Source organism: Podarcis tiliguerta (genome assembly GCF_965153285.1).
Source record: "Podarcis tiliguerta genome assembly, chromosome: 3".
NCBI lineage: Eukaryota > Metazoa > Chordata > Lepidosauria > Squamata > Lacertidae > Podarcis > Podarcis tiliguerta.
Genome location: NC_139536.1, coordinates 51,395,346 through 51,414,872, shown reverse-complemented (window position 1 = coordinate 51,414,872; position 19,527 = coordinate 51,395,346). Strand labels below are relative to the sequence as shown.

At 41.9% G+C, this 19,527-nt stretch overlaps 2 protein-coding genes across 9 annotated transcripts in view; both read right to left on the bottom strand.

Annotated features, from left to right (window-relative positions):
- The window catches only part of AGPAT4 (1-acylglycerol-3-phosphate O-acyltransferase 4), a 58,400-nt gene extending 56,809 nt beyond the window's left edge, over nucleotides 1-1,591 (bottom strand). For all 5 annotated transcript variants that reach the window (XR_014509682.1, XR_014509683.1, XR_014509684.1 and 2 more), the window contains exon 1: nucleotides 170-1,591. The gene's annotated coding sequence lies outside the window, so the exon portion shown is untranslated. The remainder of the gene's footprint in view (nucleotides 1-169) is intronic.
- A 4,273-nt stretch (nucleotides 1,592-5,864) lies between these two features.
- PRKN (parkin RBR E3 ubiquitin protein ligase) overlaps nucleotides 5,865-19,527 on the bottom strand; it is a 582,309-nt gene continuing 568,646 nt past the window's right edge. For 2 of the 4 annotated variants that reach the window (XM_083434186.1, XM_083434185.1), the window contains 3 exons: nucleotides 16,125-16,211; nucleotides 8,056-8,173; nucleotides 5,865-7,798 (listed from right to left, as the gene is read on the bottom strand). In XM_083434186.1, coding sequence (XP_083290312.1) covers nucleotides 7,689-7,798; nucleotides 8,056-8,173; nucleotides 16,125-16,211 — 315 coding nt within the window. In that variant the 3' untranslated portion in view covers nucleotides 5,865-7,688. The remainder of the gene's footprint in view (nucleotides 7,799-8,055; nucleotides 8,174-16,124; nucleotides 16,212-19,527) is intronic. The other 2 variants (XM_083434187.1, XM_083434188.1) reach the window with 1 other exon arrangement.

The following is a 19,527-nucleotide window of genomic DNA, read 5'->3' as shown; positions in this document are numbered from 1 at the left end:
AAAGACGTCCCGCTATGAAAGCTTAGCGAGCTGCTGCTAGTCGGGGAAGCAACTGAACTATGGGGACTAATCAGTGGTCTAATATATTTGTTTTATTGTTATACTATACACGTAAACATTGCAAGGCAGCATGCAAAAAAAGTGTAAAATTGCACTGAAGCATACTTACAGATAACATACAGAATCACAAGTAGGGAGAGCACTGTTCCACTCAGGTCCTGCTTGCCAGCTTCCCATAGGCTTCTGGTTGGCCAATGGGAGCACAGGATGTGGGACTCAATGGGCCTTTCACCTGCTCCAGCAAAGTTCTTCTTATGCACTCATAAAGCCAGCTTCTTATCTGCTTCCTTTCTATGTCATCAAACGTTAGCCAAAACAAGACTACAGCGTTGTGTTGGGTCCCAGACAGACAGATTTTGCAGCAGATTTTCAGAAGGAGCTGCCAGAATCTGTCACAGGGTCCATCTGTTTCTGAATATGCCTACAGCCCTCTCTAGGCATTGGTATAAGCACTGGCTTAAATAAGTTACAGCACAAGTATATCAGCATTTCAATACCTGCATGGCCAGGACTGGGCCCTCCCCTGCCTTTCCCCAATCCTTGATGCATGCTGGAGATGGGGGGCAGCAGCAAGAGCTAAGTGTACATCATGTGGGCAACAGATAGTCCAGATGTCTCTAGCCACTGGCACACACCAATGACATCATTGGTTTAGCAGCACACGGAGGCCTAATAAACTTCCGCACGCCTGACATTTCCCATCCTTTCCCCATGTCTGGATCAATGTGCTCCTTGATCTGGCAGCCCATCCTATTGGCTTTTTATAAGCCTCAGTAGTACCCCCTCCATAATTCTGTCCCAGAAAAAAAGAGTCTAACAGCCAAGTAATTTTAGCTCTTAAAGTGAGACACAGAAGGAGACCATTGTGAAGAATCAAATAACCATGCTTGGTTGCAGAATGCAAAAGTTTACTTACATACAAGATGATGAAAAGTCTGACTGACTAATGTTGCTGTTGAATGACAGAAATTAAGGATGAACATCAACTTTATTTTATGATTCTTTGTCATATATTCTCATTGTGTTGATATTAAAAGATAAGGATCTGTGCCTCGTTGTCAAAGGGAAGATTCTATTGGTTTCAGTAGGGTGAAAGATTTTATCCTGGATGTGCTCCAGAGACCTTTTATATATGACTCACATCTCGGACTCCCACACTGAGGCTTGAGCAGGGCTTCATGTAAGTTGTAATAGAGGGTTATTATGGGCATTATTTTATATTCCCTGAAACTTCTGCTGTGTTTTAAATGACCTGTAGGTGTTGAATTGATTCATTTTTGTATTGTAATGCATTATAACTATGGTTAGTGTATGTAATTGTCTGTTTTTTGACCCACTTTCAACACTTTCGACTAGGACTAAGCTGCAAATGTTGACATTACTTTCCCCTTTAACCCACATCATATATGCATGCATCATTCTCATTCTGCCTTATACCCAAAATTCAGCACATAAGAATATTCCAGACTATTGGGCCCAATATATTTTTCCTAGGCTGCATTTACTCTAAGCATCAATACCAGAGATGAATATATGCCAGGGGTCTGCAACCTTTAAGACAAAAAGAGCCACTTTTTCCGAAGAAAAAAAAACTGGGAGCCGCAAAACCCGTCATTATAAAAATAACTTTTTTGTCACTTTTTTATTATTTCTTTGTTTGACCCCTCAGAATTACTCCTCCTCATAGAAATAAACGTTAAATTAACAAGTTACCTTTTTTTGTGTGTGTGTTCTTCACTCCCCTTCAAAACAGTGACCAGCGTACATGCCCCCTTTCAATGCAGTGACCAGCGTACATGCCCCTTACAATGTAGCGGGCGGGCGGGCGGGCGGGAAGGTGACGGGACGGTGCGTGACTAACGCACGCACCGCCCCCATGTGACGTCACAGCCAGTACAGCGCCCGCCACAGTGGGGAGTGTCGGGGCGCACAATGCGCCTCCTCCCCTCGCTAGTATCCGCCCTGGAGCTGTGGCAAAGGTGTAAAAGAGCCACATGCGGCTCCAGAGCCGCGGGTTGCAGACCCCTGATATATGCTGTTGCTATAGGAAACAATGAGAGGTTGAAGTGTTAAGAGTTGGGAACATATCCCATTGATTTAGCCTTACTGTAGCATTTAAATGGAACATAATTAAATACTGTCCAAAACGGTTGGTAGAGTATTGCTAACTAAAATCTAAAAGTTGAAGTCTTTTTCCTAAGGAGAGACATATACCTCTACCCCATCCTCTCTGATCTACCTGATTTTGCTCAATCATAACCATCTTGAAGGAAGAGTAGGATACAAATGTAGAAGAAATCAATCAATACTTGTCACAGCATACTCTTCCCCCTGAAGAGAAGATGGAGGGAGCTAACACCTGAAACAATGTCAGACACTAGAGGGACAGCTATCTCCCTCTGTAATGTGCTGCAGGAAATGGCACCTTCATTCTCTTTTTGTTTCCACTCAGGCTAGCGTAAGTGTCACTGGGTTGTGTAAGCACAAGCCTTGAAGAACTGGAGGTTTCGACTAGGCCGCATATTTTACCCAGCCGCACCTTAATCAGCCTTGTGCCCAAATTTACAAAAATTAAATACTGCATTGTATATTTCCCTTGTTGTTGTAGGGTTCGCATTACACCAAGGACTAATTCAATTTAAAAACATCAATGATTATTGACAGTTGGGTGTGTTGGTTTCTTCAGGGTTCAATATACTCACCATAATCTGCGTTAGCATGAAGAAATTAATCACTGGAATTCACTAACTGCTATAAAACTTTAAGCTGCAATTAGAAAACCAATCAGAGATCACAATATTAAGGAAGAATTTTTTCTCTTAATTTATGTTAGTGTAATATCCTTACCCCTGCCACACTGACCTATTTGGTTCAAAAAGTTTTGCCGGTTTTTGGAGCACTGACAACAGAGACACTGACTACACATTACCATATATGCAAACATGAATGTGAGAGTTCCCAATGCTGGCCTTTTTTCCTTTTTTGAAAAGCAGCTTTAGGAAGAGAGAATTTGAAGCAGAGCAGTGTGGGGATTGAGGGAGAAAAGAAGGTACTTAACTTTCCCCCTGTCTGTCATTTATAAGCTCTAAACAGATTCCTTCCCAAACTGTTTTATGTATGCAGAGTTCAAAATGTGTGTTTGTGTGACATGTTTGTGTGTGCAACCATCTGAGGGTGATTTGGAGCAGATAATCTGTGTGTGGTGAAAGGATTAAGCACCTTCTCTCTGCTGCTTCCCTGCTCCAATTTCCCTTCTCCTGAAGTTGTTGTTAGCAAAAACAACTCGAACCTAGTGTTCAACCTGTTTACTCATAATGCATAGCTTTGTGACTGAAGCCCACTAGTCTCAAGATGAAGGCCCAGGATGGTAAACATGTATATAGGCAAGCCAAGTGAAAAGATGCAACCTTCTTCCTATTGTGATATTACAACACAGTAAATGTCCTGTATTTATGTGTCTGGTCCCACCCTTAGTGGGATATGGATATTACAAAATGTTTCACTTCCCTCTTTAATGATTCAGTTCCTAGCAGGCTGAATCTAAAAATAAAATGTGAGTGATTTCCACGTTCACTCAGCTGTTAACATCTCTTCACTCAAAAATGTCTTGGCACTGGACTGCAAATGTAGTTTTTGCATGAAATATGTGCTCCTAAATTTGGACTCTTACGACACAAGCATTTGGAAATATTGGAAGTGCGGGAGTTAGAATTTCTAGCAATTTTCAAAGTGTGAGAAAAAAGCAGAGAAAAAAGTTTGAGGAAGTGAAAAAGATTACACAACAAAATTATGAAAGACAGCAGCAACACCATCCTACTGCAGTTGCTATATGTGGAGAAATGCCACCCTATTTTAGGGCATCACTCCTGTCCTTGAATTGCTTAAAACTCCAAAGCCAATGTCAAAATATTGGAAATTAGGATAAGGATTTTTCTACATTAGTCTACATTGAGCTCAATGGCAGATACATGTTCAGCAGGCCGCAGCAGGCAGAACAGAGAAGCAGGGCCACCTACTATTAATCTACTGAGAAGTAGGGATGGGGGAGAAATTTGGTTTCGTTCACATATTTCTGCAAACTTACCTAACTTGCACTTTTTGAAACAGTACACAAACTTAAACATGAATTTTGTGGAGCTGTTTGCCAAACAAAAAGTGTACAAAAAGTTGGTTATGTTCATTTTTGCAAGCATTGTATGGCTTGCAAAAATGTGTATGGGTAGCAAAATGGTATTAAAATACACATATTAGGAGAAATGCACACTATGAGGATATTTGTTCTTGGGGAAAAATTGCAGTCATATGGCAAACTGAAGACTGGAAGAATGAGAAACTCAGAAAAAGATTCATCCATTCCTGCTGAGATGCCAGTTCCATCATGCTCCTCCTTCAATTAACTGGTGGTTGTCCTTCTATCATACTACAGCAGAGGGAGAAAAGGGAAGCAGGGCTACTCCACCTTTACTTGGAAAATCAGCAACGTTTGTTTCCTTCTCATCTTCTACTGTTTCCATTTCAGCTGGTGATTATAAGAACTTTGTAACTAAGAATTAGTGCCTGAGTATATTTCTTTCCCTTCTCCCTCCCCAATGCCTTTTGCGTTGCAAATTGTAGCTGTTCTGCGAGCCTCTTGCAGCCAAAGAATAGGGTAAAAATAAAAAATGGAAAACTTGCATGTGGGAAATAGCCAAAACAAATCCAGCACTCAGACAATGCTTCCCTATCCCTCGCCTCACTTCAAACAACTGAGGTACATCATTTGTTTTGATGCAAATCACTGAATGATAAATGATGGATGCGCCCGTTTTCACACACAGCAGGGCTGAATCAGAATAGAAAACAGATTTGCTAGGATCTGGCAAATGCCTCTCCAGGGTTGGAAGACTGACCTGCACACGCCATGCAGCACATGAGCAAATATAGTCTCTGCATGGCGCTCTGCCACTATCATAGCATCTATGTATGTAGAATTCTCTACCTCACTGTAGTACTTTTTGGCATTATAGAACAGATGCCATTGCAAGAGGCTTTGTGCATGGGCTAAATCACAGGGAAAGACTGTGGACATCTGTAATCCAGAGTAGGTTGGATGGATGTTGACCTCTATATGATATATGAATGAAAAATCTAGGCCTTGCAATTTTTTTCAAAGGAGAATCCATTTGTTCCTTGGTAACACTCCTATTTCTGTAGTCCAAGTGGAAGTCTGCAATAAATGGCTTGCAATAAATGCAATGAAGGTAGGCTTGGTTAAATGAAACAAAGACATTAGATGCTGTAGAGAGCAGACCAATAATTATTAAGACCAAATTGTACTGTGTCCACGTCTGAATTGTGGAACTACAGAGCAGCTGATTACAGATCCGAAAAGGATGCAGGTATTCATATGATCATCATCATTTGTTCAAGACCAATGATCTAAACAAGACTAACATGTTAAAGATTACCCGCATCATCTGCATAAATACAAAAGTTTCAGGATCTAAGTAATCAAGAAGCACTTTAATGTTGGGCACCTTTTCTAGTAGTCCAACAAGAAGCTCTCAGAGCGTAGTGCCATGCATATGTACTTGGACATATCTCTTGCTATGTTTGCTATAGACTTTACACATTTTCTGTTCTTAGTTCAATGGAGCATCACATCCCAAAGGAAGCAGTTCAAACACTTACTACATTTTACAGTATTCACTCTGTGTATTCTCCTTGCATCTGCTGAACGGCCTTAAGAAAATGGAGTACTTAAACAGAATCCAGCCTGTAGAGATTGAAAAAGTGATGTAATAACATGTTCAGAGAACACCTGGAAAAGTAAACATATGAACTTTATTATTTGCTTTTGATGCTTATCCTGAATTTATTCAGCCAGACATCACAAAGAGAATTGATTTGATTCAGCATGAGAGCAAACTTCTTTGATTGTGCATCTTATTTCTGTGAAAAGTAGATTCGCTGATATGAGGAAGAGGTAGTGTTGGGCTCTGATAATGACATGTACAGAAGCTTATTCCCTAATCCTTTCCCATTCTTTTCTTTGTTTTTTGGCAGTCATAATTTTAGACACCTAATAAGTCAATTTCTTGAAAGAGTGGCTTCTATTTGTCAGACTTTGCCAGTGTGAAGCTATTCATGGTAACACATTAACCTGATGGAGAAGCGCTTGCTAATTTCCACATTTAATCTTTTTGAACCTGCCTTTCCCAAACTTCCCTCCCCTAACTGGGGTCCAAGACTTGAAATAAGTCCAACTAGGGAGGAAACTGAGGTTTGGGAAGGAGTCATGGTTTGAAAAACAACAGGTAGAGGAATGGCTAGGAACTCCCCTTCCGCCTGTCACTTTTCTTAATCACCCCCATCCTGCTTGGCAGCTAGTCGGTGGCAGCCATGAAGACATGGGTCTGTTGCCATCCTGTCTTGTTCCACTCTTGAATTGTTAGGCATCATTCATCACCAACACATAGTATCCAGCAGGCATCAAATTCCTTCTTGGATCAGCCAAACTGTGCCTAAACAAACTCAGACTTTGGTAATTTAAAAGCACTGATCTTTGATTAAAGCAACCACTAAGTTGTTCTTGGCAGTTGTAGCACATATTTATGGAGTATCTGCCCAGATCCATTTGAGAGGTGCTGTGCTGCCCATAGGATGGCTTGTGATCCAGCAGAGGTGTCTGCTAACCTAAGAGGGGGGCCCTTTCCCGCTGCAGACCTCATGTCACCTTCCATACTATTCCGGAAGGTCCCACAATCCCCTGGGACACAGGGGGCTGCAGCAGAGAAGGGAATTTGTAGGAAATCATTTGCCCACCTCCTTTATCAGCAGATGCCTCTGTCAGATAAAAAAAAAAAGAGCATTCGATGAGCAAGATAGCAACAGTGGATTTTGACTGCACATGCAACATGTTTAAAACACAATGTTTTAAAACATGTGCTTAACTTCCATGAAGGCCTGTCAGAAAATGAATTACAATTCCAAATATTGCTCATGTAACACTGTATGTCTAACTACTGTTTGCCAAGCAGAACACCTGAGGTGGAAATTATCAATGCCACATGTCTTTAATAGATGTTGACATGGAAACATAGTGTATGAAAGTGGAATTAATATACAGTATTAGGTGACTTATCATAGCATATGCTGAAAATGCAGATGTTATAGGAAATCATGCTAAACAGTTCCCCATAAGGCATAAGTCTTTACCAAATGTGGCCAATAAAATACTTAATGTGATCCAGTCTTAGATCAAAGAACAAACCCATTAAAGAGATAAACTGACACTGGTAACACTACCCATTTCCCCAAAGGAGGAACATCACTAGGGGGTGTTGGTGGAACAAGGGGTAATGTACCAGAACAAATGAAAGCATGAACCCTCTAAATTTTACGTGTCATTGTGAATTTAGGAAGCATAAGGGCCATCGGAACAAACAATTGTTCATATCTACATGCCTGATCTAATAAATAGGTGTTTTTATTAAGTGAATTCCTTAATCTGGGGCTAATGAGGAATTCACTCCCTGAGCAAGGAGTTCAGGATTTGACCCTGGTAGAAGGAGCTGTGCTTGTGGGTCTACATTCTCAAGTACCAGCATATTGTCATATGTGCTGTTTTTTGCAGTGTTGTTTGGTGATCAGTCAAACCAATGATCGCCCATGCAAGTCCTGTTCCACTCTAGGCTACAGTTCCAACACCACTCAAATCTGCACTGAGGCCGAGGACACTTCATATGCATGCATCCACCTAGAAGAAAAACCAAAACCAAAAGTAAGAAATTGCTAATGAGTTCATAGACAAAAGTGGATGGATGACAAAAAATAAAAATAATGGGCATATAATATTTAGAATTTACTATGCTTGAGGGTGTGGCTTGGGACAGAGGGTCCAGGGAGAGACCAAGGGCCTAATAGAAAGGCTTTTGTGCAACATTTCGCCCCTGGGCCTGACGTCCCTCCCCCGAGCTGTATTGATCAGTATTGAATACTGATCAATAAACTTACCATCCTTTTCCACTGGAACATGACACTTAGGGCATGGCTTTGTTGTTCTTTTGATTGTTTCTTTGGATGCCTCTTCCCATCGAGCCTGTAGGGCTGCATGCTCATCAACTCCATATCCCTGTAAGGGGGGGGGGGGGAGATGAACAGAATGCTGCTCAAGCAGAAAATAGGACACGTGGCTGTTTCTTTCAGTTTGATCCTTCTATGCAGATAATGAGGAGGGCAGATATTACTTCCACCTGACCAGAGGAGAAGTTTCCAAAGAAGCAGTCCTGTTAATCTCTTGCCACAAAGCCAACATAGAGTCTTGTAGCACACTGAATTCTCTCTGTAAGGAAGATGTGAAGAAAGCTCTGCTGTAAGCCAGAATATCATCACCACTGTTGAGGAGGGCTTGGTTTTGTACTCATTTTACACAAATGAAGACTAAAGATGAAAAGACCATCAAGATAAATCTATCAGTAGGGTCCTCCTTTCCATCTGTTGACTATGTCTGGTTCATATGTATCTGGGCTGGTGACTGGCTTCAAGTCATTTGCCTAATCAAGAAGAGAAGCACCAGGTAAACTGTGTGCTTTCAGCTCCAAAGTGATGCTGTGTCCATGATGGAAGGGACAGGGGCTTGCACCCCACAAAGTCCATCACTAGCCCATATCTGAAGCAGCCAATTGAACCAAATCACACAGTTAAACAGTTTCCTTCTACCTCTTCTTCATTAGATAGATAGATAAATAAATAGATAGATTGGGGGGGGGGATATATTACATGAAAATTAACCAGTGTTAGGAAGATAGAATTGTGGAGTTGGAAGGGACCCAAGGGTCATCTAGCCCAACCCCTGCAATGCAGGAAAATGCAGGTGGCCCAAAAGGGGATCAAAATGTGCAACATTGGTGTTATCAGCACCATGGTTACAACTGAGCTAACTGACATTGACATAACCTTGTACTAAGTTCCCCTCTTTCCTTGACATCTTCCTCCTCTTCTCTAGTATGACAGATTTATTCTTTTATGCTGTTTCTCCCAGTGACATTTCATTATGCCATGTTATTCCCCCTATAATAACATCAACCAAGCTGCAAGCACACAGAAATCATTTGCATCACTTCTGAATACCAAAGCGCTTGACATTTATGTAGTTTGTAACTTGATAAATGGTATTGCGTGACTGGGTATTATTATCTTAGCAAAACAAATCAGCCCAGCATATATATTCACCATCTTCCAGGAATCACCACAATTAACTTGTTTTGGGAAAGCTCATCGCAAAATCCCACACTGAAGCCAAATTATGAAATTCTGACTACCAGTTATGCATTGCTATATGATTATAGGAAACCATCACCTACGTGTAAAAGACCGGCCTTCTCAATCATGCCTACCTGCAGCAAAAACAGATTAGACAGCTGTTGTTCAGCAAGCATGAAGCATCGCTTGGTCAGCAATGACTATAATAGCTATGAACTTCTTGCCATCTCCTGGTAATGGCAAGAACTGCAGGCTGAAAGTAATTCTAGATGATCAAGCTCTCTTCATCAACCTGTTTTGCAGAACTTTTCGTTTTGCCATCAGGACATGCTTTGGAATGATTAAAAGTACCTTCTGCCTTTCGCTAGCCTGCTTTTACACGAAGGAGAAATGATTCACACTACAGTAAAATAAATGTTACGAGATTTGAAAGGGAAATGTTTAGCGTCTGTGCCAGAAAGTTACTAGAACAACTAAGGATGCTTCCAGAGAACCTGTTTATAGAGCATTCATCCTGACTTGCTTGCATAAAGTTTGTGGGTAGGTTATAGGAAGCAAATGTTACCTCAAACTTTGCAGCGCATTTCCTCATCACTTTCCTTTATTGCAAAAAGTACAATGGGGGGGGGAGGGGAGCTGGTTTGTTTCAGAGGAAACAAACACCAATGCAGCTTAACTTGTGGAACCTGATTTTGCCAGGATGTGACTGAATTCCACCCCCCAAAAAAATCAAGGGTCTGGAAGGTTTAAGAGTATAAATAGTAGAAACCCTAAGCCCACTTTGGGTGACATCCTATATATCATCGTGTTAGGAACATCTGATCTTGACCTAAGAATGTGGCTACATTAAAAACATCACTTTTTGAACTTCTTCAAATGTATGTGGGGTAATCTAGTGGAAGAAGGAGCACCCCCACTTCCTCACTTGTGTTGTCCCTCTTTGGCTTCCACTCATGTGAGGAAAAACGAGAAAGGCAGGTCAAATCCTGTGTACATTGGCCCAACTGCATTAAGCCAAAGCTCCGTCTAGTCTAGTATCCTGTTAGACAGTGGTGAGGCAGATGTTCATGGGAAGACTTTCTTTTCCAACTATGATTGCTGATTTGATTTAACTGATGAAACACACCTCTGTCAGCTGGTCCTTGGCCTGAGCGTACACAGGATTTGTCCTGCCCCTCTTGTCTTTCTTCACACAAGTGTTGTTGTTGTTGTTTAGTCGTGTCCGACTCTTCATGACCCCATGGACCAGAGCACGCCAGGCACTCCTGTCTTCCACTGCTACCCGCAGTTTGGTCAGATTCATGTTTGTAGCTTCGAGAACACAGTCTAACCATCTCGTCCTCTGTCGTCCCCTTCTCCTTGTGCCCTCCATCTTTCCCAACATCAGGGTCTTTTCCAGGGAGTCTTCTCTTCTCATGAGGTGGCCAAAGTATTGGAGCCTCAGCTTCATGATCTGTCCTTCCAGTGAGCACTCAGGGCTGATTTCCTTAAGAATGGATAGGTTTGATCTTCTTGCAGTCCATGGGACTCTCAAGAGTCTCCTCCAGCACCATAATTCAAAAGCATCAATTCTTCGGCGATCAGCCTTCTTTATGGTCCAGCTCTCACTTCCATACATCACTACTGGGAAAACCATAGCTTTTACTATACGGACCTTTGTTGGCAAGGTGATGTCTCTACTTTTTAAAATGCTATCTAGGTTTGCCATTGCTTTCCTCCCAAGAAGCAGGTGTCTCTTAATTTTGCGGCTGCTGTCACCATCTGCAGTGATCATGGAGCCCAAGAAAGTAAAATCTCTCACTGCCTCCATTTCCTCCCCTTCTATTTGCCAGGAGGTGATGGGACCAGTGGCCATGATCTTCGTTTTTTTGATGTTGAGCTTCAGACCATATTTTGCGCTCTCCTCTTTCACCCTCAATAAAAGGTTTTTTAATTCCTCCTCACTTTCTGCCATCAAGGTTGTGTCATCTGCATATCTGAGGTTGTTGATATTTCTTCCAGCAATCTTAATTCCGGCTAGGGATTCATCCAGCCCAGCCTTTCGCATGATGAATTCTGCATATAAGTTAAATAACCAGGGAGACAGTATACAGCCTTGTCGTACTCCTTTCACAATTTTGAACCAATCAGTTGTTCCATATCCAGTTCTAACTGTAGCTTCTTGTCCCACATAGAGATTTCTCAGGAGACAGATGAGGTGATCAGGCACTCCCATTTCTTTAAGAACTTGCCATAGTTTGCTGTGGTCGACACAGTCAAAGGCTTTTGCATAGTCAATGAAGCAGAAGTAGATGTCTTTCTGGAACTCTCTAGCTTTCTCCATAATCCAGCGCATGTTTGCAATTTGGTCTCTGGTTCCTCTGCCTCTTCTAAATCCAGCTTGCACTTCTGGGAGTTCTCGGTCCACATACTGCTTGAGCCTTCCTTGTAGAATTTTAAGCATAACCTTGCTAGCGTGTGAAATGAGTGCAATTGTGCGGTAGTTGGTCACACAAGTGAGTGGAACCCAAAGAACGACTGTATGAGTCAGGAAGTGGAGGTGTTTTCTTCTTCTACTGGATTACCCCACATACATTTGAAGAAGTTCACAAAACAACTGTTTTCACAATAGGATAGGAGAGCAAATACTGCAAACAGTCCGTTTTACATATCTTTGCAACTACTGCCAAATTATGATGCCATCTCTTGAAGAATCTTGAAATATATGTGCAGGTAAGCATAGAATAGAAAAATACTTGGCAATGCTAGGGTAGTTAGCTTCTAGCAGGCACTGGGCATATATCACCTAACACAAAATACTTTCTAAGTGGAATCAAAATGGCAGATAAGATACAAACTGTCAAAAAATAACATTGTAAAATTTTAAGACAGAAGGAACAAAAACAGTTTGGTTGCATTTAATAAATCCTTGGATCACTTCAATTCCTGTAAGGAGTATGAGAGGCCTCAATTTTTTTTTCTTGAGCTCACATGTGTTCTCTTTTGTAACATAGTACCACCATGTGGTAAAATACTACAAATGCACCAAAGTAAAGCGGAAAAGCCTTCAACTGAGAGAGAAGTCACTGAATGATTAAATCTCTCTCTCTTTCAGTGTATTTGTTGTTGTTTAGTCGTTTAGTCATATACGACTCTTCGAGACCCCATGGAAGTATGTACACAATTACAATACCATGAGAAGTATATACACGATTACAATAAACATTACATTTCTAGAGGGGTAGCCACATTAGTCTTCAGCAGCAATAGTAAAAAGTAATACTACGGGTCACCAACATTTTTGGACCAGTAGGCACATTTGAATATCAAGAACGTACTGTGGGATCCAGTCACAAAATTGCTACCCAGGGAGCATGGCATAATACAACATGGCTGCTATGGGAGCAGCCATAACTGAAAATGAGAGAGAGGGATACAGTCATTGCTCCCCTAACCCAGACAACATTAGGTTTACCATGGGAAGTCTGCTATGTCTTGCTGGCCTTGATTGTGGAGCTTACACAATATTGTTCTATCTCTCTCACACAGTGATGCTGCTGCTGTCTAATAACAACAGGAAGCATTTTCCAGTAACAGGAAAAACATACAAGGTGGCCACACACTCACTTTCATGCACAGGCTCACTGCAAATATATGTTTCACAGAAACACATACCTCTCCCTCCCTCTCACACACATCTCTCTCCCCCTCTCTCTGCCCAAGTGCATCTCTCCCTCTCTCCCAGACCTCATTAGCCTGCCCATGAGGTGAGGTAAGGTAGTTGCCTCAGGGCAGCAGGGCTGGAAATCTGGGAGGGGCAGCACATCTAGACTCCTTGCAGTGTGCCCTATGCTTGTTGGTATCCTTATCTTGCGCCTCTGCTGCACATTATTATCTGTTTTGCATCTACCAGTAAAACATCCTGGGCCAGCCCTATACTAACAAGACAGGCAAGGAAAACTTGCAAAAATCAAAGCTATCTTTGTCATCATGCTACATCAGGTGGCAACTGGCATTGTCCAACTTTAAACAAATTATATATTTATTTGCCTCCTAGCTGTGGCTTTTTGGAGGATTCAGCACACATAATGCCTTATTGTTTTCTTATAGCAACCTTCTCTAGGTCCCTACACAAGTAGTTCGTAACTGCCCATCCTCTGCAGTCCTGTACATCTAACACAACAAACAGTGATCGATCACAACACACACGTAGCAACCTGCCTTGTACTGGATTAGACCTTGGGCCCATTAGCACCTTGTCATTTACTGAATGGCAGTAGCTCCTCAATGTTTCAGACAAAGTTTTTGTTTTTACTAGTCTCATATGGAAATGCCAGGGATTCAGCTTGACCCGTTTTGTAAGTAAAGCACAAGCTCTGCCACAGAGCTACGGCCCTACCTTATGGTAGTTGCCCAAAAAGTAAATGCCATTTTTGGAAACAGAGGGTCTGTATATACTGTACATACTGCTTGGGGGAAAAAAACCCTGATGTTACCTTTTCAGTACAGATAGGGAAGTACTGATATCTGAGATGGACTTATTAACATATATTTCGGCATATAATGCCTACTTTTGATCCTCTGATTTCAGAAGGACGAATTCACGCAAGACCGGAGGGAAACCCCCTACTCCCACAACTATAAGCACAACCACAGATTGCTGAGATGTGGCTGAAAGTCTTGGGCCCATATTGCTGAACTATTTAAGTGCGTTCAGCTTCAAGATCACATTACTGTTGCAGCAACAAATAAAAGTGAATTTCTCAGTATTCTACTGCCAAAAAGTTGAACTTTAAAGAACTTCCATTTCATTAGGATTAATATATAAATTGGCTCGCTGCTTTACCCCATCATGCTGTATCTCCATGTTTATGGCTTTTTAATGGGTCTTGACATTATCTCAGCATAATTGTATTGAAATAATCTTACCCACAGTTTGGCATTTAGCCTCATAGGGTGAACAACAGGCCTCAGAACTACTATGAATTTTAAAGATAATGATCAGCTTATGATATTCAGCCCAAAGAAGCCATCCTGTTTGAAAATTCTCAGTACTTGGAGAAACAATTTATGCCGTTAAATTAAGTCCCCCTTTTTAGTTCCAACCACAAAAGTGTCCTTAGTAGCGAATTAAATGCAAGTTTGTTGGCAAGAAAAAGCTGACAAACTTTTCAGAGATGTGTGTTAACTAAATACAATCTCAAAAGGCCTTTCAAAGAGGCCACATCTGTGCTAATCAATGGCACTGCTCTTTAAGTTTCTAGAGGAAGAAAGCAAGCCAAATAAAAAAAAGCAATAAAATCAATAGTATGGCCAATACAGCAACTATGTTGAGTGCAGAAACATAGACATAATTCATAACATCTTTTTAGGCCCCAAATATCTGAAAGACCTCCTCTCTTCCTGCAGACAGTCTTAGATGTTAAGATGTTAAGAGAAAACCCCCTTGGTTTTTCCAGTGCACTCTGATGTTTGAAGAGGTGACGGCCCAGGAGAAAGTGTAGCTCCTAAGTTGTGGAATTCCTTTCCCATAGAGGTGCGTCTGGCATCTTCTTTATGTAGTCTTCTTTGTATGCTGAAATCACACCTCTTTACACCCAAGATACATATTTTAGGACCCATCCCATTCTCTTGATGATAATATATTTTAATTGTTTTTAGTATCATAATTTTAAATTGTTGAGACCTGTCCCGGGACCTCATGATGAAGGGCAGGTAAGACATCTAATCTAAAAGTTATTTCCCAAACTTCGAGAACTCAGATCTCCTTCTAAACTATCTCTTCAACCCCACTGGGCAGGGCTGGCTCCATGTCTGTATCCCCAGGTCAGGAAGGATGATTCTTGAGAGAAAAGTTTGTTTCAGCAATGAAGTAGCTCTGACTGAGAGCTTATAGATGAACCAGAGGCTTCACTCCTTTCTAGCTCTCAGCCAGGCCCTGATCCAAGCAGGTGCTTCTATAAGTTCCCCCACACAACTATTCTCTCAGGAAGCTAGCCAGGCACTTCGATTACAGTTTTGAAGTTCCTGCCTGGTTGACCATCAGTCTCTGCTCATGTGGTTCTGGGGGAGATGACATCCTCATCTGAGGAGATTTTAGGTTTGAGGTCTGGACAGGGCTGGACTCTCACACACCCCAAGTATGCAGAGGCCCTTGGCATACTGTACTTTCTGGTGGGAAGACTCCTGTGCCCCACCACCTCTGGCCCCGCTGGTGGCAGTGGTAATGACAACAGGCAGCAGGAAGCAACAGCATTCCAGTAGGCAACAAGCACCTGGGTCTAGAGACTGCCATTTTAACTTCCTTGACATAGTGCAAGGGCATTAACAGAAATTAAAATGGCGGTTCCCAGGCCCAGTCAGTCTTAAAAGGCAGAGAGTTGGACAGGTGTCTGTAGTAAACTCTGCTGTGGTGCTGCAACCCTGTCTAAGAATACAGCATGATGATGCTGAGCCTGTCATTGGCAGCCATCTCTTTGGCAAGTGAACGTACAGAATCCTTGCACATCATCTCATCTGCGCTGCTCATTCCTCTATATACAGACATCTGTGGAATGGGGCACTTACTCAGCACTGGCAATAAAAGGTGGAGAAGAGCAGGGCTTCTCAGACTTTCCCAGCCAGGGAAGGAAACACATGGAGAGAGGGGCAGTTACCATAATGATCCCCTGCATTTCTGTGTCTCTCATGATAAGCAGAGCAATTTTGGTGGTTGCAACTCTTGGCCACTGAAAAAACGTGTTTCGCTGTGTCTACACCACGACATGACCCCTTTCTGGAAATTCATGACCTGGTGTCCCTGCTTGGGCTGGAGCTAATTTTCTGTGAAATGTGCTATGTACCTCTTGGGCTGTGGCTCCTTGAGTTTCGAAGAGTGTGTGGCATTCTCCTTCATGGTATTCTTCCTTACATTCACGGCAGAACACAAACTAGAAAAAGAAGCCAAAAGACATGAGCAAACATCAGAGATAGAGCCATGATAGCACCATTGTAGAGGGTTGTACACCAGCTGATCTATCGTCTTTCTCATCCCATTAAATTCTCATCAGCTCTTCTAATCATGCATCTTATTACACAGCCTGCTCATTAACACAATCCCATTTATTTGTATAATTTTCTGCTAGGAAATAAGATAACTTCAGAAATTGCAGATATCCTTTACAGACTAGCGACCACAATGAAATAAATTTATTTTAGGATAGCAATTTGGAAACTCAGTACCGGGGGCTAAATGTGGCCCCTGAAGCCTCTCTATGTGGCCCTCAGGACTCCCCAGTTGGCAGCCCCTCCTGAGCCACTTATCAGCCCTGCTTTGCAATTTCCTTGAGTGTTTTTGTTGGGCTGGGTTGTAACCTTGAACTCTGATAATTCAGGATGGAGAATACAGAGGGGTATGTGAATGTTAAGAAACCAGCCTATTGTAAAAAGGTAAAATTCACATTAATTGTTCTGCTCACTTTTGCCGCTGGCATGTGGCCTCTGGAAAGTTGCCCAGACATAATGTGGCCCCTTGAGCTGAAAAAGATTCAGCACCCTTGCTTTAGGATCCTTTTTGGGAAGCTGGCAAGGCAGAACTGTGCTCTAGTTTCTGCTCTTCTGTGGTTTCCAGCAACGAGTATTCAGAAGCATACCATAGGCAGACCATAGTCATCATGGCTACGAGCCACTGATAGCCTTTACTTCCATGAATTTGTCTAATTCTCTTTCAAAGCCATCCAAGTAAGTGGCCATCACTGCCTCCTTTCATTACTATCTAGAAATTATTCCTATGTATCATGTAATGAAGTAAGCTTGCCTTGACATGTGCCACTGATCTTTGAACTATCGTTTCCCAATTAATTTCACTGTCCTTGTTGGCAAGAGGAAAAGTCAATAATGTAAAATGGTATTTTTCATCCTATTCTGGAGTTACATAATCTTGACCCACCTTCAGAGAACTGAAGGATTTCTCAACTGTTAGCTACACTGACAAGCCAAGCTGATAAACCACTCTTGATTTCTCGATACAGAGCTGGCTCTCACAAATAATGAATAGACATATCGGCAGCACTTGACACTAAAATGTTTATCTGCCTCATGTCTCATCTTTGCAGTTCCATTTTGCACTCTGTCACGCTTCTGTTGTCACTTTAAGTACCATAGGAAATCACAATTCATTGCAGCACTGCAGAAATGAAGCTTATGCAAAATGAAACAGAACAACAGGCTGACTCCACTCTAAAGCACTCTTTGCATGGGAAGACTGAAGGATTGAGGACCAAAGCACCAAAAGAATGCACTCTGCTGTGTCAGTTTTTGCTGTCTTGAGAACTGGGATACAGCTAGTACATTTCCTGGAAAAACCGAAAGCTCTTTAACCTCAATAGACAGGATGAAGAGAAGAAACAAAACACTCCCCCCAGCTAGCTAAGGAGAAGGGTTGACGTCTTACGGGTTTTAGAGCTCTAAAAAGAGCATGCTGGGAAGACATGTTGAAACAAGCCATCATTCAAGCAGGGTTCTGATGAGCAGTAAGTTTCTCCAGAAAACTAGGGTAGCCTACATAGTGCCCTGCAGATGTTTTGAACTACAGCTTCCATCAACCCTAGCCAGCGTGGCTGGTGGTCAGGGTGATGAGAATGAAAGGTTAGCAGGAGCCCAAGACAACTTCATTCCCATTTTATTGTTTGTCCTTAGAGCTACCAGCTGCATCCACCCAACAGTGGCTTTGGTAAGAATGCAACAATTTGTCCCATGGCCCTCCATCCAGTGTGCTTTGAGGACATGTTCTGAACCCGAATCAAGGGAAGCTCTTTCAAACTTGGTCCCTTTGGTCTGCTGGATTTCATGAAACACCTTCACTGGACAACAATGGCTCTCCTCATGCCTAGCCCTACCTTCACCATCACTGTGGCTTAAACTCCTGCAACTTCGCCATCTCAGTCCTCAAAACTCCCTTCTCGGCTGGCCATGTACTGATTTAGCAGGTGGAAGGAGTGAACGGGGCACTGTTGAAAGCCTGTACAATGTTCTTTGCACACGAGCTAGTTTCAGGCATGTCTTGCCTGGCATGTATGTTGTTTTTCTAGATTATTAATGGAAGTGTTTTTAATAACTGTTTTATTCATATTTATTTCTTATGCTGTGAAACTGCTCTGAGGGCCATATGGTTAGAGAACAAATATATAAATAAATTACGTACTTCCTATGCTCACTGCCAGACACTATGTAGATTGACATGATCATTGTTTTTCAGGGGTTGACAGTGATTATCATGCAGTTGTCTGATCCAATGATGGTTCTACTATGAGCTGCCTATCTAACGTGCCAACCATTTGGGGGTAAATGGGCAATAGCTATTGATGGAAGTGATCATCATCTATCTATAGAATTAATAGCTTTTTTAAAAAAAAATCCAAGTGTGGACTGCAACATGTTTTTTTACTGTAGACAGTGTGTGTGTTTTCTTGCAGAGTTTCTTATCTGTTATCGATTCCAGAAGAGCAGCTGGTTTAGTCTACAGCAACAAAAAGACAAAAGTGCTGTGGCCCAAGTAGTTAATGAGTCAGTCTCTAAGGTGCCGCGACTTCATTTGTCTTTTTAGCACTAATAAAATGGAGGTAAAATTGAAAGACTCAACATAGTTAATCCAGGTGGCACCAGGCCTTGCTGAATCTCTTCTCATTCAGCTTACAACTAATCAAAACACGACTTCTAAGCATTGCCTTGGCTCATTACCCTGACCACGTCACCCACTTTCTTTGCTTTCCAGCTTCAGCGCTTTCCCATTTTCTGCAACAGCAAACACCCACCTCCTCCCTTTTGCTTTCTTGGTCCCTCACAGCTCCTTCCTCCACCTCACCTATGCTCTCCCTTAATGTGACTCAGCCAATAAGGCTGCTCTTTAATTGGCCCTCTCTTATTACATTTACAGGCAAACTCCTTTAATTGCATGTCTTAATGTGTATGAGAAGGGGTCAGTGTCTTAATACATCATGTCTTCAATGCTCCATGGTTTGATATGCTCAAAAGCATCTTGATCATTTACAATATTTAGAAGCTGTACTAGGACAAAAAGTGTGGTTAAGAACCAATAATAAGAAAACAACAATAACAACAGCAAACAGTGATGTACATACAACTCAATCTTATATAGGAATTATGTATTTCCTCTAGTCTGCAAAGTTGTTGGCATTGGCACATCCTTCCACGTAAAAATCTCTGGCCCAGAACAAAATGTTTATTAGCAGGAGATGGTAGTTGCTC